The sequence below is a fragment of the Petaurus breviceps genome, unplaced genomic scaffold (genome assembly GCF_028583685.1).
Source record: "Petaurus breviceps papuanus isolate PSGF00001 unplaced genomic scaffold, PetGlider_PUasm1.0 90865, whole genome shotgun sequence".
In the NCBI taxonomy this organism is placed as follows: domain Eukaryota; kingdom Metazoa; phylum Chordata; class Mammalia; order Diprotodontia; family Petauridae; genus Petaurus; species Petaurus breviceps.
The window spans coordinates 7,964,379-7,992,076 of record NW_027187367.1 but is presented as its reverse complement, the minus strand read 5'-3'; the positions used below and the strand labels follow the sequence as shown (position 1 = coordinate 7,992,076).

General features: G+C 44.3%; 1 protein-coding gene across 1 annotated transcript in view; it reads left to right on the top strand.

The window, feature by feature from the left end:
* GRM4 (glutamate metabotropic receptor 4) overlaps window positions 1-27,698 on the top strand; it is a 316,120-nt gene that overhangs the window by 203,697 nt on the left and 84,725 nt on the right. Inside the window, exons 3-5 of the mRNA XM_069073478.1 lie at window positions 4,245-4,380; window positions 12,148-12,302; window positions 16,773-16,913. Of these exons, the coding sequence (XP_068929579.1) occupies window positions 4,245-4,380; window positions 12,148-12,302; window positions 16,773-16,913 (432 nt within the window). The remainder of the gene's footprint in view (window positions 1-4,244; window positions 4,381-12,147; window positions 12,303-16,772; window positions 16,914-27,698) is intronic.

Below are 27,698 nucleotides of genomic sequence, written 5' to 3'. Positions count from 1 at the left end.
AAGGGGGTATAGGAAAATAAGAAGTGGGAGATTCAGTTCAGATTGCTGTGATCCATCACTCAAACATGAGTGGGGCTGACCATACCCCCTTTTCTGGCCCTTACAGTCCCCTTCCCACCAAGGTTCACTGGTCCATAGTCTTCTTTCCCCTGTCCACTTAACCTCAGTCCCCATATTAGCCCCCAGGCATCCTTCTTCTCTATTCAGGGAGATGCACATCTACTCTGCTTTATGTGGACTGTTTAAGGTTGGAGCAAAAGAATCATGGGTTAATGAACTGGAAAGGTCCTTAGAGGCCATCTGATGTCACTCTCTCATTTTACAATTGAGGAGCCTGAGGACTCGGGAAGTTAAGTGATTTATCCAAGGTCACACAGGTAGGAGGTATTAGAGGTAAGTTTTGAACCCAGCTCCTCTCACTCTAGAGCCAGTACTTTTTCCACTGGGCCAGAAAGGCAAATAGAAAGTTGGAAAGGAAGAGAGGGTGAACAGACCACCGACCCTGAAGTCAGGAGGACCTGAGTTCAAATTTGACTTCATAGATACTTGATGCTTACTAGCTGTGTGACCTTGGGCAAGTCATTTAACCCCAATTGGCTTGCTTTCCCCCATCCAAAAAAAAAAGGGAAGAAAGAGTTAGGATGGGGAGAGAGACACTCCCCACTTCCCACCTTTGGGAATCTGGAGAACCACAGACTGAGGAAAGCTAGAACCCAAGGACTTTGAGAGAGATCTACCACATATCACAGGGAAACAAGCAGAAATAGAATATATGGCCAGACTAAAATTTGCTTTATACAGATGTGATTACCTGGCTTTTTTTTGAAATAGGTTGTAAACTCTTTGAAGACCAGAATCATATCTTATATGTTTTTGGTCCTCTCTATAGAACATGGCACAAACTTGTAAAGACTTTTCTAATATGGGAGGACCCTTTTAGCTCATCTAACACAGGAGTTCTTAGCCTAGCGACACTAGGAATCTGGAGATGGATTTCAGGGCATCCAGGATGGGAAAGACATTACATCTTTATTTTCACTAACCTCTAATTGAAATGTAGCATTTCCTTCAGTTATTTAAAAATGATATTCTAGGGGTGGCTAGGTGGCACAATGAATAGAGGGCTGGCCCTGGAGTCAGGAGGACCTGAGTTCAAATTCGGCCTCAGACACTTACACACACACACACACACACACACACACACACACACACACACACACACAAAACTAGCTGTGTGACCTTGGACAAGTTGCTTAACCCCAATTGACCCCCTCCAAAAAAAAATGATATTCTGAGATGGGGTCTATTGTTGTTTGTCCTTCAATCTTGAAGGGGACATGACATCAGAGGTGATGCCATGACTTGTAAGTGAATTGGATTTAAGTGAGAGAGGGCTTTGCAAAGTCACCAGCCTCACTTTCTCCTCCCAAGTCGTCAGGGTTCAGTGGCCAGATATAGATCAGAATGACTAGAGATGGCCCCCAATGGGGTTCATAGGCTTCACTGGACTGACAAAGGTATCCACAATACAAAAATGACTAATGACCCTTGGTCAAATAGTACCTTCTGATGTATGTATGCATGTATATATGCACATATATATACACACATACATAAATATATACACACATATATACATACATACATAAATATGTATATAAATTAAAAAATAAATGCTTACTATATGTAAGTCCTTATAAAGCACTGTGCTAAATCTGAGGGAATTACAAATACAAAAATAACTCTCTGCTCTCAAGGAGCACACTTTCTTTTTTCCCTTTTAATGGTATTTTATTTTTTCCCAATTATATGTAAAGATAGATTTCAACATTCATTTTTTATAAGATTTTGAGTTCCAAATTATCCCCCTTATCCCCTCCCCAAGATGGGGAGCAATCTGATATAGCTTCTACATGTGCAATCATGTTAAACATATTTCCGCATTAGTCATATTGTGAAAGAAGAAATAGAATAAAAGGGGAAAACCACAAAAAGGAAAAAAAAAACCCCCAAAGTGAAAATTGTACGCTTCAATCTGCATCCATAGTTCTTTAGGAGATCACAGTCTAATGGGGAAGAGAAGAATGAAAGAAGAAATGTTTCCATGTTGAAGTTATGCTATTTTCTAATCACGTGACTTTGGACAAATTCACATATTCTCTCTGGGCTTCAGTTTTCTCATCTATACCACAGAGGGATTAGATTAGGCAATTGCTCAAGGTTTCTTCCAATTCCAATAATTAGCCTCTGAATCTACTGGCAAAGAATTTTGTCTCTCTCAGACTATCTTGTGTGTGTGTGTATTTGTTAACTTTATTTTTATGTTGCATGTATTTCCTTTTTTGGAAATAGCATTTTATTTTTTCCAATTACATGTAAGATAGTTTTCAACATTAATTTTAAATAAAATTTTTAGTTTCAAATTTTTTCTCCCTTCTTCCCATCCCCTCTCAAGACAGCAAGCAATCTAATATAGTTATACATGTGCAACCATATAAACATATTTCCACATTAGTCATGTTGTGAAAGAACAAAAGGGAAAAGCCACGAAAAACAAAAAAAGTGAAAATAGAATGCTTCAATCTGCATTCAAACTCCATAGTTCTTTCTCTCTATGTAGATAGCATTTTCCATCATGAGTCTTTTGGAATTGTCTTGGGTCATTGTATTGCTCAGAACAGCTAAGTCAATCACAGTTGATTATCACATGCTATTGCTGTTACTGTATAGCATATATTTCTTATACGTTCTTGTCTTCCCCACTGGAACGAGTGCTCATTGAAAGCAAGGATTGACTCTTTTCTTTGTATTTGTATCCCAGACTGCCCCGAGAAGCTCCTGGCACATAGTGAGAACTTAATCAATACTTGTTGATTGATTCTACGTTAGAAAGGGAGGTGGGCTAGCAAGAGTAAGAGATAACATATGGACTACTAGAATTAGACCCTGGTCACCAGGAAATGTTAAGAGACTCAGAGGACTGTTTCTAGGGATGAACCTTGTCTATGGGGGATTTACAGGAAGGCAGAGGCAGGAATTTGCTGGACCAGTAGAGGGGGTTGTTATCAGTACCGGTAAAGGGAATACTTATACTGCTAGAGGAAGTACTCACCCCACTGAGATCAAAGATCTATGAAAATGTTATTAGTATTAACCAGATTCTCTTTTTTCCATTTATTTGTCCTCACTAATCCATTTATTTTTTCTATCCATTCATCTATCCATTCATTTTTAATACTGATTTAGAAAGAACAGATTTTCTTTTAAATAATGACAACAGTTCATATTTCTATAGCTATAGTGAGCTCTAGATTTGGTCAGAGAACTTGGGTTTTTATGCTGGATCAATCAAGTAGAAATCAAGTAGAAAAGCATTTATTACCTGCTATATTCCATTGTGCTAAATGCTGTACAGAGAAAGGCAACAGACAAATCCCTGCTCCCAAGGAGTTTACATTCTAGTAGGGCAACCTCCAAACAACTGTGTACAAACAAGGTATGTACAGGATGATTGGGAGCTAAGCAATAAAGGGAAACACTGTTACTTAGTGCTTGGATGAGCACAAGTCACTTATCCTCTAATTTTTATTTTTTTGGCTTAATTTTTTCATATTTTATTTTTTCCAATTGCATGTAAAAACAACTTTTAATGTTTAAAAACATTTTTGAGTTCCAAATTCTCTCCCTTCCCTCCCCCTTCCTTGAAAAGGCAAGCAATTTGATATAGATTATACATGTGAAATCATGTAGAACATATTTCCATATTAACTGTGTTGCAGAAGAAAACACAGACCAAAAAAATGGAAACAATAAAGGAAGTGAAAAATAATATGCTTTGATATGCATTCAGACTCCTTCAGTTCTTTCTCTGGAGGCAGATAGCATTTTTTATCCTAAATCCTTTGGTATTGTCTTAGATCATTATATTGCCGAGAATAGCTAAGTCATTCACACTTGATCATTGTACGGTGTTGCTGTTACTGTGTACTCTGTTCTCCTAGTTCTGTTCACTTTACTTTGCATCAGTTCATGTAAGTCTTTCTAACCTCTGTTAATTTCTAATCTCACAGGTTCCTGCTCTGCAAATATAGGATAGTAGATTTAGTCTATTAGGTCCTTTACAGCTCTACACGATCTATGAAACTTTTCCTCAGCCCTGAACCTTCTTGTATTTACCTTTTCCCTTCTTATGTATTTTCCTGGTTTTGGTTACTACATTGATGCCTCTCACCCTCTGCCTCCAGGAGGAGTATGTATAGCCCAGTCAGTGAAGATTCCCAGGGAGCCGAAGCCTGGGGAATTTGACAAAATCATTCGTCGCCTGTTAGAGACCTCCAATGCCAGGGCAGTCATCATCTTTGCCAATGAGGATGACATCAGGTGAGAGGGGGAGCTGGGGCAAAGATGGGAATGGGAGGAAGGGAGGAGTATGTGGACATGTGTAGAGAGAGTATGTTAATGGTGTGAGATCTGGCTGGGGGGTGTGGTGGGAATGAGGGAATCTGTATCACTGGGTGTCTCCCAAAGTCTACAAAGGAGATGGGCCTAGGGAGGGCAGAGCATATAGTGTAATGGAAAGAGTCTCGTATCTGGAATGAGAGGCATTAGGTTCGAGTTCTGGCTCTGATACCCTATCTGTGACCTTGGGCAAGCCATCTAACCTTAGTTTTCTCATCAGTAAAATGGTGAAAGGAGGTTGGAACAACATGGCCTCAGAGGTCCTTTCTAGCACCTATAAGCCTATGATCTTGGTCCCAGAGGACAAGGATAAGGTATGATGATGGTACAATGGAAAGATCTTAGGGATGGAGTTAGGAGATGAGAGTCCTAGCCCTGCCTCTTCCACTAACTCACTTTGTGACCTTGGGCAAGTCACTTCCTCTCTATGGGTCTCAGTTTCCTCCTCTAAAATCAGAAGGGTTAGACTAGGTGGTCTCTAAGGCCCCTTTCTGTTACTAAATTCTACTATTCTGTGATTCCTTTAGGTGTTGTAGTAGGTAAGTAGGTTGGCCTTGGAGTCACAAAGACCTGAATGTGAATCCAGCTTCAGGCACTTACTTGCTTGGGCAAATCACTTAACCCTTCTCAGCGTCAGTCTTCTCAGCTGTAAAATGGGGATAGTAATGTCACCTATTATCACAAAGTTGTCATGAAGATTAAGTGAGATTATATAGAATATATGTGTGTATATATGTATATGTGTGTCTGTGTATATATGTATACATATACAGGTAGGTGTACGCACACATATGTGTATACACATATGTATATGTAGATTTAACACACACATGTGTACATGTATATGTGTGTCTATATATACATATGTATGTATGTATAGCTTTTTCAAAACTTTAAGGCATTGTATAAAAGTTATAAAGCAACTTTTAGGTGATAGAGTGCAGGTTCTGAATTCAAATCCTACTTCAGTTACTAGCTGAGTGACCCTAGCTGGAAAGATCTCATAACCTCTCTGTGCCTCAGCTTTCTTATCTGTAAAATGAGGGACTTACATCTGATGACCTCTGAGGTCCATTGCTATTCCAAATCCCATGATTGCCCTTCTTTAGGAATGGGGACAGGACAGATAGGCTGTTTTTTTCTTATGAAGTCTACCCGCCAGGGGGCAGTGATGGGACAGGTGCACCCCAAGCTCTTTCCTTCCTTCTCCTCCTGTTTTGCCAATCTCCTACTTGTCACTACCCCCTTCCCCCATCCCTCTCAGAGACTGGATGATTGTGAAATTGGGCATAATGCTTTTAGTTTTCTTTCCTACTGTCGGGGATGAGAGAGGCAAAGACAGATTGGGGGAGGCACAGAAAATGGGGTGGGACAGAGATGGGAAGAGGAGAAGACAGAGACAAGAAGAAACAGAGAGTGATGAGGAGAAGGGAGGAGAAATGAGAGTGACAGAGGTGGAGAGAAGGGCAGAGATACAAAGAAAGAGAAGAGAGAGGGAAAAGAGAAGCAGAGACAAAGAGATACGGAGAGAGATGCATAGACAAAGAGACAGACATGCAGAGAGACACACAGAAATGGAAAGTGTGTGTGTGTGCGCGTGTGCGTGTGTGTGTGCGCGTGTGCGTGCGTGCGTGCGTGTGTGTGTGTGTGTGTGTGTGTGTGTGTGTGTGTGTGTAGAAACACAGGCTGGAGATGTTAGGAAAAGGGCCAAAGAAAGATGAGGAAGGAAGAAAGAAAGGGACAGAAAGAAAAGGGAAAGGAAGAAAGAGGGATAGAAAGAAAAGGGAAGCATTGAATTGAGAGAGGGAGAGGCAGAAAGACAGGGAGAGAGATGGAGAAAGAAGAAGAAATACAAGAAAGGATAGAGACCAGGCAGACTGGGAACATTCTCAGCACCCCAACCCAACATCCCCTCCCTTGACACTGGACTTAAGGATGGCTGTAGGAGCTGTAGTCTAATGTTTATTAATTAGTAAAATTCCATTATCAGTCAGTGGATATGTAAATGAGTTGTAATGCTGGTTCTGAGTAGGGAGAGGAAAAAGGGAGGTATGGATCCTTTGCCCCATTTCTCTGGGGACATTTTGGTCCTGAATGGCTTAGTAAATCAGCTGCTGAAATATGTATGTTTAACATATATATGTATATGTACATATTTATACAATACACATATATCCATATAGACATACCTAAATACATTTTTATACATACATACACATACACAGACACAACTAGGTGCCACTGTGGATAGAGTGCCAGATCTGGAATCAGGAAAACCTGAGTGTGACTAGCCGTGTGACCCTGGGTAAGTCACTTAAGCCTGTTTGCCTCAGTTTCCTCATCTGTAAAGTGAGTTAGAGAAAGAAATGGCAAACCACTCCAGTATCTTTGCCAAGAAAACCCCAAATGGGGTCATGAAGAATCAGACACCACTGAAACACCAAAAACATTTCACACCATGTATACTGCCTTTTGTCTCCTTATCTCCCCCCATTCTCCCTTCTTCCTCATTCTCTATTCTCTCTATCTTTTCCCTTTTCAGTAGAGACAGTGGGATATAGTGAAAAGAGCACTAGATTGGGAGCCAGGACTTGAGTTCAAATCCTGACTCATCTATCTATCTATCTATCTATCTATCTATCTATCTATCTATCTATTTATTTGTTTATTGCCTTTTTGGAGGGGGGAAGGTAGGGCAATTGGGATGAAGTGACTTGCCCAAGGTCACATGGCTAGTTTTGTGTTAAGTGTCTGAGGCCGGATGTGAACTCAGGTCCTTCTGACTCCAGGGCCGGTGCTTTATTCACTGTGCCACCTAGCCTCCCTGTGGCTCTGCTATTTATGACCAGTATGATTTCAGGTACGTTATTTTCCTTCTCTGGTCCTCAGTTACCCTCTCTGTAAAAAGAGGAAATGAGCTCTAAAATCCTTTCTGTTTCTAAATCCTCTGCTCTTTCCCTCCTTTGTTCTCCTTTCTCCCTCCTGGCATCCATTTGCCCCTTTCTCCTGTCTCCCCTTTCCTCCCCCCACTGCTCTCCCTGCAGTGGTAAGGGAGCAGACAAGTCTTGTGTTGGGTGGGAGTGAGCAGGGTGAACTGAGAGCAGAAGGAGCTGAGACAGACCCAAGTCTAGGAGGCAGATGAGTCAGGGAAGGAGCAGGCTGGGGAGACCTTGAATGCTGATCATCCTAGCCTTAGCCTCCAGGGAGCTCGTGGGGTGTGTGGGGAGATTAGTAGCTGAGAACCAGCCTGCATTGGAGACAGATGTTTAGAACTCAGCTAGTGTGGTCTGTAAGGTTGCCAGGAAAGTGTCAGTCACTTATGATAAGTTGAGGGAAAGGGGAAATAGAGAGAGGTTGAGGATTCAGCAACTTTGGGAAGGCCCAAGGCAGGCAGGCTGGGTGACACTCAGGTGCCCAGTGGTGCATAAACGGGAAAAGGAGAGGGAGAATCCAGCTCGGGAGGACTCAAACGGTTTCCTTCAGGCTGATCAGAAAAAATACCTACCAAGTCCTACAGCTTTTCACCTTTCTACTTGGACAGTTATTAGAAATGTAACCTTCAAGAGCTCCCAGTTGGATGGGGAGGGGGGGGGTAGGGGCGGGACATAGTCCTTGTCCTTGGGGAGATTCCAGTCTGATGAAGATGGGTATCCAGAATGAGACTAGTTCTGGTCTTCAAGAAGCTTCTGTTCATATGGGGAAGCTCCAAAAATAACTCCCTCTCTGCTTGGATGAACATAGTCCCTACTTAGGGATCCCCATCCCCATCCCCAACCTACTATTCCCCAGGACTCTGGGGCCCCACACTTCTACTTTCCCCTTTGCTTTGGACGTCAGCTGCCACACATTCCCTTAACGGCTTTTTAATCCACTGTATTGACAAAGTCTTCATTATTCCCTAATTGTCCATACATCTTTCCCTAATTTTACTCATTAAGAAGTGATTTAACAAAGCAGTTGGGCTGCTAAACGCTTTCTGGGCCCAGTCACACATACTCCAGTCCTTCTGTTTCCCTGAGAGTCCCCACTAGCTCTTAGTGTGACCTCTGTTCCTCTCTATTTACTCCCAATTGTATATTTTCTTGGGTTTAAAGAAATCATTTTAAATAAGGTCATCCCCTGTATGGATATCAGTTCATTTCCCTCCCCTACTTTGAACACCCAGCTCCAAAACTGTCCCATCCAGGAAACTTTCCCTGATTAACCCTAATTCTGATTACTCCTTAACTTTGTTTCCTCCCAAGACTGAGGATTTTTTTTTTTTTGAGTTTTTGCTCCCTAACTTGTCTCCCAAGTTAGACTCCTTGGGAGCAGGGGCTGTGTTAACAAACTGAAGGTTCCCTGAGGGCAGGGATTGTGACTCTCATATCAACCTGGGAGCCTCTTACGATTATCTAGCTAAAGCTGGAAGGGATCATAGAGTCAGTCAATCACTGGGCATTCATTAAGCACCTACTGTGTGCCAGGCACTGTGCTAAGTTCTGGAGATACAAAGAAAGGTGAAAGACAGCGGCTCACATGCAAACAATGCCCCCCAAAAGCTGCATACACGATCAATTAGGGGTAGTCTTAAAGGGAAGACACTGAGATTAAGAAGAACTTGGAAAGGCTTTTCATAGAAAGTGGGGTTTAGCAGAGCCTTGAAGGCAACTAGCAAAGGAAAATGAGGAGGGGAGGGTCCAGCATTCAGGTAGGAGAGTTGGGAGATCAATGGTATGTCATCCAGCCCACTTGCTTTAAAGATGAGGAAACGGAATCACTTAACGGAGACGGTGAGGAACCTGCCTAGAGTCACAAAGGTAGTAGGTGCCAGGAGTAGTATTTGAACTCAGGTTGTCTGATGTCAAATTCAGAACTCTTTCTGTAGGATGAGAAGAGTTTCCCCATCACACCTGGAGCTCCCTGAAGCAGGAACCGTCTACCCCCATCAGTCAGTCTGGGGGCTCCCTGAGATCCTGGAGTGTGCCTTCTCTTTCCTTTGTTTATCCCTGTTCCTAGCAAAGGACGTCGACCAGCAGAGCAGGGTGTTGACTATTTGTCAGGATACATTGGCTAGACTAGGGAGTCAAGGAATCTTTGTCCTTTGTCTCAATCACAACTGGGTGATCTTGGGCGCTTTACTTACACTCTCTGGGGCTGTCTAGTCGAACAGGCACAGTCACATCTGGTCTCGCCAGCCTCACAGGGCTGTTGGGAGGATCAAACAAGACAGTGGATGTGAAAGATTTTGTAAAGGAAATGCAAAGTCGTGGATTCACGGAACATCAGAGCTTGTCTAGGCCAGTTCTCTCATTTTACAAAGAGGGATATGTGCTTATGGAACTCATGCAAAGTCACACAGCATCAGTGCAGATGTTATGAGAATCCAACTGATGACGGAGGAAAGGACGGAGGCACTGGGGGTATTTATTCAAGGCAGGAGAAAAATGGGGTGAGGGTGAGGCTGGGGCTTGAGTAGAGAGGTGTTTAATTTGTTCTCAGATACGGGAAGCAGGAAGCTAGGCATCAGACTTAGATCACTTTTGGAAATCCACGTGCATTCTCAGAGGCAGATGGAGTAAAAATAAATGTAGGTGACTTTGTGGGGATGGTGTGGGTCCGGAGTCTGGGGACAAGGGCCGGATGCAGGGAGGGTAATAATAGGAATGTGGGTTTGGGTTCTGAGAAAACTACCCATCCCTACTATTAGAGATGACCTGGGAGCCACCTGGCAGGTGAGGGGATTGTGGGAGGAAAGCATTTGGAGGAGGGAGTGAGTAGAGTAGATTGATGTTTGAACAGCTCTGGCTGAGGTTTCTGGGAGGAGGAGATGACCACAAAGGGTTGAGGTGGGAGTGGGGAGACAAGAATTTCTGGAAAATCAGCCCTCACCAGAAGATCTCTCTTAGATATGAAATGTCATTCCCCATTGGGTACAAAAGAGGATCTAAATTTATCAGTCTATAAACACCCTACCTTACATAGCAACACTCCTTCTCTAACCCCTTTCTACTCACCCCCTCAGGCTGTTCTTTTGGGAACTATTTTTCCCTTTCAAGACTGCCCTTGGTATGTACTTGGTGTGGCCTGATATCACCTGGATACACAGGTTGGGGGTGAGGTGCAAGCAGACAGACAAGTAGCTTTGTCTATATCTTTGGGGGATGGTCCTGAGTCCCACCCCACTGCTCAGCTCCAAGGCTTCATCCCTGGTCCCTCTTTTGTCCAAGGGAGCATAGCTCATCTGCATGTGAAAGCATCCACTCACTGTGTGAGATAAACCAACCTCTCTGTGCCCCCTTCTCTTCATTTTTAAGGAGGAGAGACTCACTCCTGCCTCTCCTTCTTTCCATTCCTCTTCCTCTTCCCAGAGTGATGTCCGGGACACAGTTAGAGGCGTCCCTTTGTTCATTCATCCAGCACCTACTAAATAACCACAATGGTGCTAACTAAGGTTTCTTCTAGCTCTCAATCTCGTCTTCCCAGCTTCTAGCTGGGGAGATGCTGCAGACAGGCAGACTTTTGTAGTTTTCAGAAGGCTTTTGTCACAACAACCCTGCAAGGTTAATAACAATAGCTGACATCTATAGAGAGCTTTAAGATGAACACTATCTCCTTCGATCCGCACAGCAGCCTTTGAGTTAGGCGCCAGAGGTATTATTATGCCCACTTTACAGATTAGGGAACTGAGACTCAGAAGGGTGAAGTGATTTCAGCCCAAGGTCATGCAGCTGGTAACTGGCAGAGCCAGGATTTGAACCAACATGTCCCAACTCCAAGTTCGAGTTTGTTCCAGTGGTTGGCCAATGCTAGCTTATTAAGCGACCTAGCTTAATTTAAATTAAAACAAAACAAAAAATTGTAGGAATGAGACTTGTTCCTATGGAAAAACTCCCAGCACAAAGGCAGCCTCTGCAGTAAGCGGTGATAGGTAGTTGGGGGTCCTGGGCTCAGAAGAGGGGGAAATCCCCATGGAGGGGAAAGGAAGGGAAGGCTTCAGAGAGGGTGGGGGTGGGGTGAGGGCTGAGAAGGGCATTCCAGTACAGAGAAAGACACTGGGCAGAGGCTCGGAAACAAGGAACACATGCATTAGGGTGGGCAGGGGAAGTTGGTGCTTTAAACGGGGTTCTTCTCTCAGTCCTTTGAGATGTTCTAGGCAGAGTGAGTGAGCAGGTGTGAACATAGTGTTATGTGAGGACATTCAGGTACAGGATCAGAGTTTGTGGATTCATGATCCAAGTGGGCACTGAGGTAGATATGCTGGAGATTTGGGGAATGTGGGACAGATATGAGACTGGGACCTGGTGCTAAGGACAAGGAAGGCAGATGTGCCACTGGGGCTCATATGTTGATTTTCTTCTGTAGGTGTGGGTCTGGTGCTGGAGACTGGGTGTGTGGGTGGATGGGGCCGTAGATCTTGCCTTGGGGGTGTGGCTGTGTGTCAGGGACCTGCAGATGGTGTTTAGGCCTAGAACTTTGGGGGAGGGAAAAGGGCGTTAGATGTGAAATGGTGGATATGGCAGATATAGGAGAAGGACCTGCAGATGTAGGGACTGGTTGGTGCTGAGAGCTGAGTGGTGGGAGTGGGGATAGATGCCTGGCAGTGGGAGACTTAAACATGAGGTAGAGGACCTGCATGTGGGCCTGGTGATGGGGGCCAAAGAGGTAGATATGGCATGGGGGGATCCATTTGTTATCTGTCCTCCACAGGCGAGTGTTGGAGGCAGCCAGGAAGGCCAATCAGACAGGCCACTTCATCTGGATGGGCTCAGACAGCTGGGGCTCCAAGATCTCACCGGTGCTACACTTGGAAGAGGTGGCTGAAGGCGCTGTCACCATCCTCCCCAAGAGAATGTCTGTGAGAGGTAGGCAGGGTACTGTTGCCCTTCTTTCCCCTCCCCATCCCCAGGCCAGGGAGCAGGCCTGGGACCCGGAGTGTTCTGTGATAGTGTTGCTTACGCCCTCTCATATGTCCCCATGGAGGGCCTTTTGGCAGGGAGGTATAGGCCTCTGTATGAACCTTGAGGGTGGGTTTCTTCTCTTCCTTTGCCCTGTCCTCTTCCTGAAACAAATAGGAACCAGGAGACCTGAGTTCTAAATGTGGCTCTGAGTCCTTTTCTCATTGTATCACCTAGGATAAGTCACTCTAGGCCTCAGTTTCCATTTCTATAAAATAAGGGACAGATGATCTCTCAGGTCACTTCAGGTTCTAGAATCAGCCAATAATGTGCCAGGAACTGTGCTGGATTTGGGGAGTCAAAGAAAAAAATGACTTCAGGGTGCTTATATTCTCTCAGAGAAGATGATACATACACATGTAAAACATTGAAAAAGAAATAGAAGGGGCGGCTAGGTAGTGCAGTGAATAGAGCATCGGCCCTGGAGTCAGGAGGAACTGAGTTCAAATCCGGCCTTAGACGCTTGACGCACTTACCAGCTGTGTCACTTTGGGCAAGTCACTTAACCCCAATTGTACTCCAAAAAAAAAAAAACCCAACAAAAAATAAAAAAGAAATAGAAAATGTATACAAAATAAACATAATTGTAAAATTGTAGAAAACATTGAAAAAGAAATAGAAAACATATACAAAATAAATGCAAATAAAATCCTCTGTTATGTCAGGGAGAGGCAGTACCTACCCATCTCCCTAGTCGCCCTCCATTCCTACCTCCTTTCAAGACTCTTTGATGAGGCTAGATTCTCTTCCATGGCCGGAGGAGAGGGGAAGAGGAGGTCATGAGCTCTTGGCATCCCTGCCTCCCAAATGAGAGGCTGGCAAGCACTTTGCAGGTGATGGGTCCATGAGAGTCACCCTAGGGCAGAACACATCGATCTGACGAGCAAAGCATGGTAATAGCCTTAATTGGGCAGCATGCTATGCTCATAGGGGAGGGCAGGTACTTCTTGCTCCTCCTGTGTCTACCCCCTCCTCCCTCCTCTTTCCTCCCTCCTCTTTCCTCCCTCCTCATCTCCCCTCCTCTCATCAACCCTCCCAACCTCCAGCTTGCTCAAGCCTCCCACCCCTTCTACTTAGCTCCTCGGGCTCCGATATTTCTCTGACCTTTCTCTAGTGGTAATAACAGGACCCCTTCACACTCCTGCAGCACCTTCCACTTTTCCAAATGCCTCAGTACCTTTTATCTCATTTAGTCTCGGGTTTGCTGAATTTCAGAGCTGACAGGGACCATCAGGGTCACTGAGTTCAATTTCTTCTTCATTTTACAGTTAGGAAGCTCAGGGCCAGAGGGGAGATGTGACCCAGGTCAGGAACTGGGTTAGCGGAAAAAGAAGAGGAAAAACTTCCCTCCCTTTGCTTCCAGCCTAGAGCTCTTTCTGCCACGCTGGGCTGTGTCTCAGGGATCTGTACTCAGTCATCCAGATGATGGCACATTTAGCCATCCATTCAGGGTACAATGCTATTTCACCCAAGTGAAGAGGGCATTAGAGTACATACTGGTAATCATGTGATCACAGATGTAGGGCGAGAAGGAAATTTAGAGGCCATTGAGTCTAACCCCCTTACATTACAGATAAGGAAATTGATTCTGTGGGAGGTCATAGGATCATGGGAAGAGTTTTACGGCTAGAAGATCTCAGAGGTCATTAAGTCTTAATATCCTCATTTTATGGATAAGAATCCCTGAGATTCCTGGAGATGAAGTGACTCAAGTTAAGTGGCAGTCAAGATTTGAACCCAGATCGCCTGACACTAACCCCAGTCAGAGTTGGAATGGTCCTCTGAGGTCAATCTCCCACACCATGGAGAGCAATTCCCTTTACATCTCTGGCAGGTGGGCATGTTTGTATACTTCTGTTTGTTTATATCCAGTGATAGGGAGTTCTCTCCTACCTGTTGTCCTCATGGTTCTGTCTCCTTATAGGCAGCCTCTGTTTCCATTTATGTAGGACATCCATAAGTTGAGAGGCAGGTTAGCCTAGTGGGTTGGGGAAGCAGAGCAGGGAAAGGGGAAGAGGAAGGCTCTGCATCTGGAGTCAGAGAACCTGGGGTTGAATCTTGGCTCTCACATTTATTACCCGGATGACTTTGTTACCTTGCTGACCTTCAGTTTCCTCATCTGGAGAGGGTTGGATTTGATAGCTTTTAAGGTTTCTTCCTGCTCTAAGTCTGTAGAGAACGGGCCATAGAGTCAGAAAGTCCTGGGTTCAAGTCCTGCCTATTATAACTACTGAATCCATTACCTTGGGCAAGTCACTCAAGCCCCTCAGTACCCCCTCCTTCTCCCCTGCCCCGGACTACAAGTTACAGGACAATTGTTGATCTAGGAGTTCCTTATATCAGTGAAATAAATCACATTTCCAGGCAACTAAAATAACAACAAAAAATCCATAAAATAACTATTTGTGGCAAAAGGGACAAAAATTACAGCACACTTAGGATCATAGATTACATTATAAATTTAGAGCTAGAAGGCACCTTGGCAATTATTTAACTCAACCCAGATCGGGAAGTGGAGACCCAGAGAAGGGAAATGATTTATTCAAGGTCACCCATCTAATAGAGGAGGGAGATGCTCAGTCACAACCCCAGTCCTTTTATCAGGCACCCTTCTTTCTGTGCCTAGAACAGAGACAGTGGATTTTGTTGAGGACCCTAAGAAAAGAGGTAGCTTGATGCTGTGACAGGACCCCTAGATGGAAGGCAGGGGAATCAGTTGTGTTCTTCACAGTTAGAGGAAGGAAGAAAGGAAGGAGGGAAGGGAAGAATGAAGGGAAAGAATGAGGGAGAGAGGGAGGGAGGGAGGGAGAAGGGAAGGAAGGGAGGGAGGAAGGGAAAGAAGGAATAAAAGGAGGGAGGAAGAGAGGAGGGAAGGAAGGGGAAAGGAAGAAAAGGAAGGAAGGAAAGAAGGTAGGGAGAAAGAGGAGGGAAGGAAGAAAGAAAGGAATAAAGAGAGGAAGGGAGAAGGGAAGGAAGGACAGAAGGAAGGAGGAAAGGAAGGAAGGAATGAAGGAAGGGAGGGAGGAGGGAAGGAAGGACAAAAGGATGGAAGGGAGGAAATAATCATTTATGGAACACTTGCTGTGTGCCAGGCACTGTGTTAAGTAAACACTTTACAAATACAATCTCATCTGATTTTCACAACAACCCTGGGAGGTAAATGTTATGATTATTCTAATTTTACAGTTGAGGAAATTGATGCAGAAAGAACTTAAGTGACTTGCCCAGGGTCACACAACTAGTAAATGTCTGAGGCCAAGATCTGAATAATTGAGGTCTTTCTGACTCTAGGCCCAGTGCTTCATCCACTGAGTCAAGCTAACAACCTTAGAATTAGAGCTGGCCAGAAATGAACTGAGCTGCCTAGAAAAGTAGTGAGTTTCCTTTCACTAGAAGTGTTCATACAAATGACTGATGACTACTGGCCAGAAATGCTATAGTGGCACATTTATGCATCAGGAAAACTGGATCAGTGGTTCCCATTTAGTGGTTCATAAACCTCTGGGGGGTTTGCGATAATGGTCCAAGGGATTTGCCCTGAAAATTCTTTTAATGGCACCGTTATTCTTTAATGACAGTTATTTACTGTTTAATTAAATAATTGTAAAGGCTGTCATGAGGAATATATTAAATTACCTTTGGGGGTTCACAATATGTTGTTTTGTTGGTATTGGTAGGAGTTTGAAGAACACAAAAGATTTGGAATCACTGGACTAGATAACCTTCCACACCTGATGTTCGATGATTGTATTAGTTTACATATGATCTGGGGCAAATCACTTCCCCCCTTTTGGAGATTCACCTTAAAAAGAGGGACAGGGCCTGGATGATCTTTAAGGTTTCCTCTAGTGTGGGTAACCTGCGATTGTTCCAGAGTTCTGTCTGGCCCTTACCCAAGGTTGGTGTGACCATTGTTGACATAATACATTGACCATATGGTGAGGGGTTGGAGAAAGGTGAGAAGAAGCTGGGACGTGGGGTTAGCCAATGTTTGGGACCAGACTAGTATGGAAACTGGCCACATAAAATCTTTGAATTATTATTTTGAATTTAAATACATAAAAAGTTCCAAATGCACAAAAAGAGGATTCTGTACAGAACCATGAGTCTCTATTTCATACTGCTTGCTTTTTAGACTTTTTTATTTTACAGAAGAATAGTGAACTTACCCAAGGTAATACAGTTAGTAACAGAGTCTGAATCTGAACTCAGGTCTCCAGACTTGGAATCCCTTACTCCTTCCGTTATGCCATGATCCCTTCCCTACCAGTGTAGCTGCTATGAAGTGGGGGAAGAAAGAAAAGACCAGTGGGAAAGGTCAGACTCTGACTGCTCTCTCTTCCCTCTCCCTCCCACCCCCCTCAATGGGGGGATCAGGTTTCGACCGTTACTTCTCCAGCCGGACCCTGGACAACAATCGGCGAAATATCTGGTTTGCTGAGTTCTGGGAGGACAACTTCCATTGTAAACTGAGCCGGCATGCCCTGAAGAAGGGTAGTCACATCAAAAAATGCACTAGTGAGATCTGGGGGCTGGAGGTTGGGGCTGGGGAATGGTGGCAGGGGACTAATGGGGGACCAGGATGCAGGAGGCTAAAAGTAGAAGTGGAAAAATTGAAAGCTGGGAGGGAAGGGCATATGAGGGATTTGAGAGGGGCCTGAAATAAGGGCAATGACAAAAATTACAGAGGGAAAAGGGATCTTGGATATGGGGAACCACCAGGCAGAGATGGGGTAGAAGGAAGGGAGGTTTTAATTTCCTAAGGCTTTGAGTATAGTGGGCATTCAAGAAATATTTACTGAATGAATGAAATACCAATGGTAGCAGTGTGAGGCAGGGAGACTAGGGAGGAAGGGGCTATTTGTGGCCAACAGCTGAAAAGATTTTATCCTCTTCTATGATAGGGGTGGATGAGATGGTGTGAGAACTGGAAGAAAGGAGTTGACTGGAAGCCATGCCATATGAGGTTTAGTTGAAGGAGTTGGGAATGTTTGACTTGGAAAGGAGAAGACTCAGGGGAGCTGAGTCTTCAATAGCTGTCTTCAAGTATTGTGGAAGCTGTCATGGGGAAGAGAGATTATTAGACTTGCTCACTTGGCCCTAGAGGACAGACCTAGGAGCAATGAATAGAAGCTATGGAAAAGTAGATTTAGGTTTGACTTAAGGAAATATTTTCTAAAAACCAGAGTTGTTTCAAGGTGCCTTGGGAGGTAGGGAGGCTGCCTTTCCCTGGAAGGATATCGACTAAGGCTAGACTTGTCAGGGGTTTTGTCAAGGGGATTTCCTATTCAGGTATGAGTTGGGTTAGATAATCTCTGGGGTCCCATCAAATTCTGAAATTCTATATTTATATTTGATCTGCTCTCTGGATCTGCTATCCTAGGGAGGGGTCTGCTCAGGGAGAAGCATGGGAGAGGAGAGATGCTTAACCTAGCTGAGCTTTGAGAAAACCCTACCCCATCTAACTTTATTAGGTTTTTTTATATTTGTAGCTCCTGGTCAGCGTCTTATTGATACTAGGGCACTTTAGGGTATTGAATCAGGATAGTGAGAAGACAAGGTGGGACTGGGAGAGGGGACGATGGTAGCATGAGGCTTTTGGCATTAATGTCCTAGGGCTTCTGGGGCAGGGACCAAAGATATGTGTAAAGGATATAGTATGGGATGGGGGACTGGAGGGTGTTGCTGGAATCCTATGAATTCATAATTGGTTGAGTAGCATTGTCCAAAGTGTCATCCTAGAGGGAGGTCTCTAGCAGAGTGCCCTAGGGATCTGTCCACAGTGCTGGTCTGTTCAACATTTTTATCAATTACTTGGGTGAAGGCAGAGATGGCATGCCCATCACATTTTTGGAAGGCACAAAACTGAGAGAGAAATAACTAATGTGCTTGGGGGCAGAATCAGTATCCACAAGGATCTTGACAGGCTAGAAATGATGGGCTGAATGAAATTTAATAAGGATATATGTTAAGTCTGAGACAACTATTCAAGTATAACACAGAGGGAAGACAGGATGAGACAGCAGTTTATCTGGAAAAAAACCCCCAAACCTGGAGGTTTCTGGATGGCAGCAAACTTCTTATGAGTCAGCAGCATGATAGGACAACTGAGAAATCTCATAAGAGTTTAAACTGTGTTCACAGCAGCCTAATATCCAGAGTGACGGAAATTATAGTTCTGCCCTAGCCAGAAAATGTCAGGAATATAGGGTTCCACTCTGGACACCCCATTTTAGGAAGAACGTTGACAAATAGGAGCTTGTCAGAGGGCGACCAGAATGATGGTAGTGGTGGGAGAGGACTTCAAGTCATGTTATATAAAAGTCAGTTCAAGATAATAGTAATATTTTGCTTGGAAAAAAGAAGCTTAGGGAGGATGCCCCAAAGAAGAGATGAAAAAATCCACTTTCCTCTCTTTGTAGAGTAGGGAGATTAGGGGTGTGGAGCACTGCATATATTATCAAACTTGGTTGATGTGTTGATTAATTTTGCTGTATTTTTTCTCCCCCACCCCCATCCCTCTTTATGCTTTGTTATAAGAAATGACTCTAGGATTGGGGGAGGGAGGGATATATTTGGAATTGAAGGTGATATAAAAGCAGAAGGTTTCAATAAATTTTTTAAAAAGACATAAAAAGGACAGGATAGCTATCTTAAAGTATTTGAGGGTCTATTATATGGAAAAAGGGTTAGATTTACTTTGCTTGGTCCCAGAGGGAAGAACCAGGAGAAGTGAGTGGAAGAGGAAGAGAGATTAGTCAGGCTGAATAGAAGGAAATACTTTCTAACTATTAGAGTTGTTTAAAAATGGAATAGTGAAGCAATGAGTTCTCCATCACTAGAGGTCTTCCAGGGGAGGCTGGGACCTCTTGTCAGCTCTGCTGTAGAGACAATTCATGTTTGTGTACAGATTGGCCTCTGAGGTCCTTTCTCGCTAAGAGAGTCTGATTTGATGGTGGGATTTCTGACTTTGGTAACTGGGTGGGAGGAAGAATAATTTGAGATAGGGGAGTGTTGGTACCAATCAGATCCTACCACATAGGTAACATGACTCCGTTGAAGGCGATTCCAGACTTCCTACTGAGTGTCTCTGGGGAGAGATTGTGTGTTTGGGGGTGAGGAGGTACGTTGGGGTCAGCACTTCACTCAGAGGTTGCTGGGCTTCTCAGAAACCACCTTGTGGATTCTGGGTATGTGAGCTAGCTCTCTCTCTCTCTCTCTCTCTCTCATCTCCCATCTCTTTTTAAAACACCTCAAATTTTCCAACTTCCACAGATTTCATCTTTATGTGTGTTTGCAGCTTGTGTGCAGCATGTGTGTGTGTGTGTGTGTGTGTGTGTGTGTGTGTGTGTGTGTGTATTTCAAGGGGGGAGGAGGGGCCTATCAAACAATGGAGAGCCTGCCTGTTCTGGAAATTCACCATACTCTACCAGCATTGGGAGGCAGCTCTAAATTTGGAGTCAGAGGACCCAAATTCCAGTCCTGCTTCTGGTACTTGTTACTTAAGTGACCTTGGGCAAGACACTTTTCTTCTGGGGACTCAGTTTCTCCCTCTGCACAACAAGGGGATTGGACTTTCTTGACCTCTAAGCTCCTTTCTTGCTTGAGATCATTGATCTTCTTGGAACAGATACCATTAAACTCATTCCAGTCCAGTAAGTTCTCTACTCTGATTGTCCCCTTTGGGGATATGGGAGGGGAGATGGAAAAGTGATGATGGGGAAGGAGGAGGGAAGAGAAGGTAGAGGGAGAGGACCAAGGGAGCTTAGACGCCTAGTTGTCATATCTATATGAAGCTCCCAGTGTGACAATGCCACCCTCTAGTGGTCAGGGTACCATACAAAAGCCTGGCTCACTGGTTCAGCACTAAGGTCATTTTATTTTTTGGTTCATGCCTATGAGGCAGCTAGATGGCACAGTGTCTAGGATGCTCTGGAGTCAGACAGCCCCTGAGCTCACATCCTGCCTCTGACACTTAATAGCTGTTTGACCCAGGCAAATCCCTTTCCTCACCTCTACAGTGAGGATAACCATAGCCCTTACCTCTCAGGATTGTTGTGGAAATCAAATGATATCATGCCTATAAATTGCTTAGCAAACCTTGAAGTGCTATAGAAATGTTAGGTGCTATTATTTTATTTTTCTGATCACTTTAGCACTTCTGTATCTGAGAATCTTAGAGAATTGTCTGAGGGCACCTTGAGGTTGAATGACTTGTCCAGAGACATAAAGCCAGGATGTGGCACAGCAGGACTTGAATCCAGGTTTTCCTGACAAATCTCACAGTAAAGTGCTGAAACCCAAAGGTCTCTTTGTCTTTAATCAGATCCCCGAGTTCTGGTCAGGACCAGTCCAAGCCCCCAGCAGGTCTCTTCTGATGAAGGAAACTGGTTTCTAGAGAGGTTAAGTCACATCCCAGGGTTCATAAATTATCATAGCTGCAATTCAAACCAAGGTGTCCCAACTCCAAGACATGACAGTAAATCTTCCACATGTATTCCTTTGTGCTGGCTATACTCCATGCTTGGAATGCCCTAGCTCTTTACGTAGGTGGCAAAGTAGATAGAGTGCTGGGTCTGGAATCAGGAAGAGTCATCTTCCTAAGTTCAAATCTGGCCTCAGACACTTACTAGCTGTGTGACCAATAACTTACCCCTGTTTGCCTCAGTTTCCTCATTTGTAAAATGAGCTGGAGAAGGAAATGGCAAACTACTCCAGTATCTTTGCCAAGAAAACCACAGATGGGATCACGAAGCTTCAGACACAGCTGAAATGACTGAACAACAACAACTTAGAATACCTGGCTTCTTTTGCAGAAAGATTTTCCTGGTTTTCCCAGTTGCTAGTCCCTTCCTTCTGACATTGCCTTCCATCTACTGTCTAGGTATAAAAAAGACATGAATCTTTTGTTTTACATTTGTCTTCCCCATTAGATTGCATGCTCTTTGAGGGCAGGGACTCTTTTTTTTTTTTTTTTGCCTTTCTCAGACTTTTTCATGCCTCCCAGGGCTATTGTCAATGGAAGATCCTCCCCTGAGGGGATAGTCAAGGGGGAGAGCCAGTGGGATGGTGCAGAAGGAGAGTCCTCAAGCCTAGGACTCAGGAGACTGGGGGTGTGAGGCATTCACTAATCCTGCCACTGCCACTGGCCCAGAACACATCTCTTTCTCTCTGGGCCTCACTTTTCTCCCACATAAGAGGAGGAGTTTGGACTAGGTGGTTTATATGGTTCTTTTCAACTCTAACACAGCTTGCTTTAAATGATTGGCCAAAACTGGAGAGACAAGATTAGAACCATTTTTCTGGACAAGGATCAAGTGTTGTCTTATCAGCTTAACAAGAACTTCTGTACTTAGAATAATGCTCTGCACACTGTAAGTTCTTAATTGATTTTTGTTGCAAACAGACCCTGGGTACTCCAGAAGCTACAGTTGGGTTGTTGAGAGGGGTGGGTGGGTGGGAAAAGCAGCTTTGTAGGACCATATATTTAGAGCCAAAAAGGACCATAGCAGTTATGGAGTTCAACCCCATCCTTTTACAAAGGAACAAATAGCCTGAGAGAAGTTAAATTACTTGTCTAGGGTTCCATAACCAATAAGTGCTCAAGGGGGATTTGAACTCAGGGCTCCTGGGTTCTGACGTTTTATCCACCTACCTCTACACCATGCTTCCTCTCAAGGGGGTTGGATCATGACACTTTCCCCTGCCCTTGTCCAACTGAGTCAGTTTACCCAATGGCTAGGGCTACCCCTAAAGGCCTGGTTGAAATGTAGGCCCTGAGCCTGCTGGGTGAGTTTGTTTGGGAAATGGTAGCGGCTGTTGTGAACCTTAGCTGATCCCCAGGTGAGAGTCCTTGGAATTAGCTGTATCTGGTAGTGACCCGAATCAACCCAGTCTCTGGTATTTTCCTTCTCCAGAAATCATTTCCTGGTCTCCCACCCTGATTTGGCAATTCCAAAGCTGAGACCATCAGGGATCTCTGCCAGGTCTGGAGTGTTGGTGTCTTATTTTCATTCTCATTCTCACTCATCCACATCTTTATTTCTTTTGTCAGCTCTCTCCACTCTTTTCCATCTCTCTTTTTTATAATGAGAACTGACATTTATGTAGCACTTTAAGGCACATAAAGTACTTTGCATACATTTTCTCAACTGAGCTTCAAAACAACTCAGGAAAGTAAGGGGTAGGGATATTGTTACCTCCATCTTTCAGATAAGGAACTGGTGGCTCTCAGAAATGAAGGGTCTCGCCCAAGGTCACACAGCCAGTGAGTGGTAGGGCCAGGGCTTTAATCTGGGTCTCCTGATTCCCAGTCCATGACTGTATTGTACCATCCAGTTTCTCCTTTGAAACTGGGATTCAAAGTCATCTCCTTCAGGAAATGATCCTGGATCAATTCCACCTGACTCACTTCTTAGATCCCTCAGTTCCACTTCAGCACTTATAGACTGCAGTTCAGTTTAATTCAATTGATTTCAATTCAGTTCATATGATTTAGAGTTGGAAGGGACTTAGAGGCCTTCAAGGCCAACTCCTTCATTTTACAAGTAAGGAAATTGAGTCCCAGAGAGGCTTAAGTGTTTGAGGAAAGATTTGAACCTGGTTCTTCCAAACTGAAATTCATAGGATCATAGACTTAGACTGTGGAGGGACCTTGTAGTAAGTAGTAGTGGTGGTGCTAGTAGTAGTAGCTATAGTAGTAGCAGCAGCAGCAGTAGCGGCTGTTGTTGTTGAGTCGTTTTTCAGGCATATCTGACTCTTTGTGAGACCCCATTTGGAGTTTTCTTGGCAAAGATACTAGAATGGTTTTTCATGTACTTCTTCAGTTCATTTGACAGATGAGGAAACTGAGACAAACAGGTGAAGTGACTTGTCCAGGGTCACATAACTAGTAAGTGTCTGAGACCAGATTTGAACTCCATGTGTGTCCTCCATCAGACTGAAGGCAAGGACTGTCTGTTCCCCACCCAAATAGGATCTCCCTAAGGGCAGGGATGATATACGGTTTCCTTCTCTTTCATCTCTCATAGCTTCTAGCACAGGTCTGGTCATGCAATAAAAGACCTGAGGAATGATTGCTCCCTGAATGAGTTGGGAAACTCACTCGGTCTAGAGGAAAGCCATGAGGTGTCCAGGTTGGTGATGTGAGGGAAGTGTGTCTGCTCTGAGATCAGAGCCTGTAGCTTCTCCCCTCTATTTCTCCAGGTTCCTTCCTAGTACCTTGCACCCAAAGTTGCTTAATAAATGATTGTTGAAATGACTTGCATCGACATTCCTGCATTTGCTGTAGCTATTTGGGGGGTAGTTGGGCACTGCAGAGAGGAAACTGCATCTCTCCTCCCTTGGTTTCCAGCCCCAGGCTTGCTTCCCTCCCACCTCTCTGTCAGCCAGTGAGTGCATGGATAAGAGCAGTAAACAAGGGAAATGGGGCATCTGTCTTGTTGACAGCCCTGCCAGCGAGGTGATGGTTGGAGGCTTGAAGAGGTGACATGTTTACGGAGAGATAGGAGAGATTTACTGCCTGTCTGCTCCCTAGGGGCCTGGGGATGGTGCCCAGCGCTCTGAACACAGGTTGAGGGGGTACACAGACACCCGGGCACAGTGGGCTTGGGCAGGGGGGAGGGGGCTCCCATCCCAGTTAACCATATACATGCCAAACCAGAATCCCCTTTGTCACCATACTGATATTTAGGGGGTTGGCATGTCAAATCCCACCTTTTTCTGTTCTGTGATACTTCAGAACTAAACTCTACGCCAGGGGTGTTGAGTTCAAATAGAAATGGGTCCACTAAACTGTATAGAAAGATCCTTTATGTACAGCATATTGACTTAGAAACTATTTTCTATGTTTTATTATATTTTTATTTATTTTGTTAAAGATTTCCCAATTATATTTTAATGTGATTTGGGCCTCATTAAGGAGTATTGTATAGTCCCTGGGCCACACTTCTATAGTCCAAGCTTGGGTTTTCCCAGAGTCCTCTTAGGGATTCTGCTTCCCCTATCTAGCAATGAGATCACTAATTTATGAATTAATTCAGCAATCATTCATAGAGTGCTTACTGGCTTACTGTATTCCTAGACCCGGGGTGGGGAGGCTCTTTAGGTCCTCAAGTTTGGCCATTTGACTGAATTCAAACTCCACAAGAATAAATCCTTTTGTTAAGGCTACATGTGGCCTTGAGGTCACAGGTTCCCTACCCCATCCTAGACTGTGCTAGGCATAGTGGGGGCCACAAAGAAGAGTTATAATTGCCCTCAAGGAGCTCACAGTCTGAAGAAGGGGTAGTGTTAGGACATCAGGACTACAAAAATACCATAATATAAGGCTGAGTAGGAAAAGTTTTGGAGTAAGCAATATGCTATAATAATAATAACTAGTAGAGGTTGTAGGTTTGCAAAGTGCTGATCCTTACAACAACTTATAAGGTAGATTTTATTCTTTTTTTTTTTAAGTGGTGGAAGGTGGGTTAATTGGGGTTAAGTGACTTGCCCAAGGTCATACAGCTAGTAATGTGTCAAGTGTCTGAGGCTGGATTTGAACTTAGGTCCTCCTGACTCCAGGGTTCACTGCACCACCTAGCTGCTCCATAGATTTTATTCTAAGAGAGTTTAGTTGACTGTGGTGTTGTGAACAGAACACTGGATCTAAAGTTAGAAGACTTAACTTCAGTTTTCAGCCTTGAGAATACTCACTGTCGTCCCTTAAGCAAGCCACGTCTGCCCTGTGGGTCTTATTTTCCCAACTCTAAATTTTTGATTCTGTGAACCTGTGGATAAGATTCTGGATGGTGAGATTTCCCTCCTTCCTGCTTTTCAGTGTCATTTTCAATCCAGAGAGCAGGGTAGCAGTATGGGGGATATCCTTGGCTCCTCTTTAATTCTGGAGGAGTTCCAGAGTTGGGGTAGGGTTCAAGAGTAGCCCCTGCATTACTGGGGAGGGATTTGCTCTCCACCAGAGATCTGTTTATTTAAGAGATGGGGCTGGTGGTGGTTTTTTGAAACTTTTTTTCTTGGGGGTTCAAAATGCACAGACTGATGATACATTATTAGAAATTACTTAGTCCAATCCAAACAGGGACTGGAGGGACCAGAGGCCCAGAGAGGTTAGGATACTCCAAGAAGGAATATAAGGAGTAAATGGGAGAACTAGGATTTTAATCTGATACAGATGGTTTTGGTTTTATTTTGTAGTATGGACCTAATCTCAAGAGGAAAGACAGTCTAGCTGGGAAAGAACAGCATATGCTTCTTGTAGTTGGGAGACCTGGATTCTAATTCCAGGCATGGTCATTCGAAGGTTGTTACCTTGGGCAAGTTACTTGTCTCTTGGCCTCAGTTTCTCCATCTGTAAAGGGAGGTTTGGAGAAAATGTTCTCTCAGAGCTTGTCTGTGCTCTGCTTTCAAACACCGGGTGTGTCCTCACTCTGTTACTCAGCTGGCTTTTCATTCTTTGTACCAGTCTGATGGATGGGTGTAGCGATGCAGCTAATCCAAGCACAATGGTTGATCCCCAAATCCCCAGGACTAGAGGCTTGGGAAATGCATTTAGGATGTGCTTCGGCACATTTCCATTCCTCCTTGGGAGGAAGGTTCATATCACAGAGAGTTTGCATTCACCGAGCAAGTCCTGACTGATAGCAGGGATGAGGAAAGGAGTGAGGGCTCTGAAGCCGGCTTAGGGGACTGAGGAAAGAAAGCCCACCAGGGAGGAAACATTTGTTATGAAGAATTCCCAGTATAGAGGACTCCCAGACAGATAATTGGGAAGGGCTCTGCTCCACAGTCAGGTAGCTCATAGTGGTATTTTCCAGTCCCCTGATTCTTTCTTTGTCCAAGGCAGCCAGGTCCAGGGATGAGTGGGGTCTTTGAATTCAGGATCTCCTATGGTCAACAAAGTATAGGTCTGTGAGTGATTAGAAGCCCCAGCTCCATCTTTCTTAGACAAGTCATTTCACTTCTCTGGTCCTCAAGTTGTCCCAGCTAAGTCAGGGATAATAATATCTGACCCACTTTCTGTGCAGAGAACCAATCTCCTCAAAGACAAGGGCAAGGAGCCTTCTTAAATGTTGGTGAGGGTTTGAGAATACTCATGTCATGAGAAGACAACACTGGGACAGTCACTTGGAAATTAGGGAGGAAGGCAATGAGGGCAGGGGGTGTTTACGGATAATAAGAACTGCTCCCATTTATGTTGTGCTACAGAGAGTCAGTGTGGCATAGTGGATGGGGTCCTCATCTTAGAGTTGGGAACGACTGGGTTCCAATCCTATCTCCGACATTTTCTAGGATTTCACTTATCTTTTCTGGGCTTCAGTTTCTTCATCTGGAAAATGGGGACGCTAGTGACAACTGCCTCACAGGGTTATTGTGAGGATTTAGTCTTGATTTTCTCATCTGTAAAATGAGAAGGTTGGTCTCCAAGTTTTCTTCTGGCTCTTCAGCATCTACAAGCTTGTCATCGGGCGCTTTCCTCATACCACAGTCCTGTGAGGCAGGTAACAGCTGTCTTATTATCCTTAGTTAACAGGTAAGAAAACAGACTGAGAAGATGTAAGTGACTTGCCCAGGATAGCACAGTTAGGAAGTGTTAAAATTAAGACTTGAACCCTATCCTTTGGATTCTGATCCCAAGATAATTGTTCTTCAGCTGATACCAAACAGGATGATTTGATCAGGGTTGTATGGCTACAAGGAACCAGTGGGAAAATAAGCTGGAGAGCAGAAGGGGAGAAGGAGCAGCTGGGAAACAGATGGGACAGATAGAGGATGGTCTTCGGGCCTTGGAAAGAGAAAGAGACTTGTCCTGGGAGGTTCTGGGAAAGGCACATCGGGAGCTTGTCAGGGGCAGAGAGAGACCATGAGGTCAGAAAGTAGGGTCCTTCAGAGAAGAAGAAACCATGGTGCTGGAGATAAATGAGAGACGGAGAGAGACAGACACATAGAGACACAGGGACATAGAGACACACAGCCAATACAAAGGTACAGAGATGAGACTTGGAATGTCATATTTGTTGTTGTTGTTGAATAGTTTTAATTGTGTCTCTCTTGCCCATTTGGGGTTTTCTTGGCAGAGATACTATAGTGGTTTGCCATTTCCTTCTCTAGCTCATTTTACAGATGAGGAAACTGAGGCAAACAGGATAAGTGACTTGCCTAGGGTCACACGGCTAGTAAGTGTCTGAGGCTGTGTTTGAACTCAGATTCTCCTGGCTCCAGGCCTCATGCTCTATCTATCTATGCACCACCTAACTACCTCTGTCTCATATTTAAGAAATGCAAGTAGCCAATGCAGAGAGACAG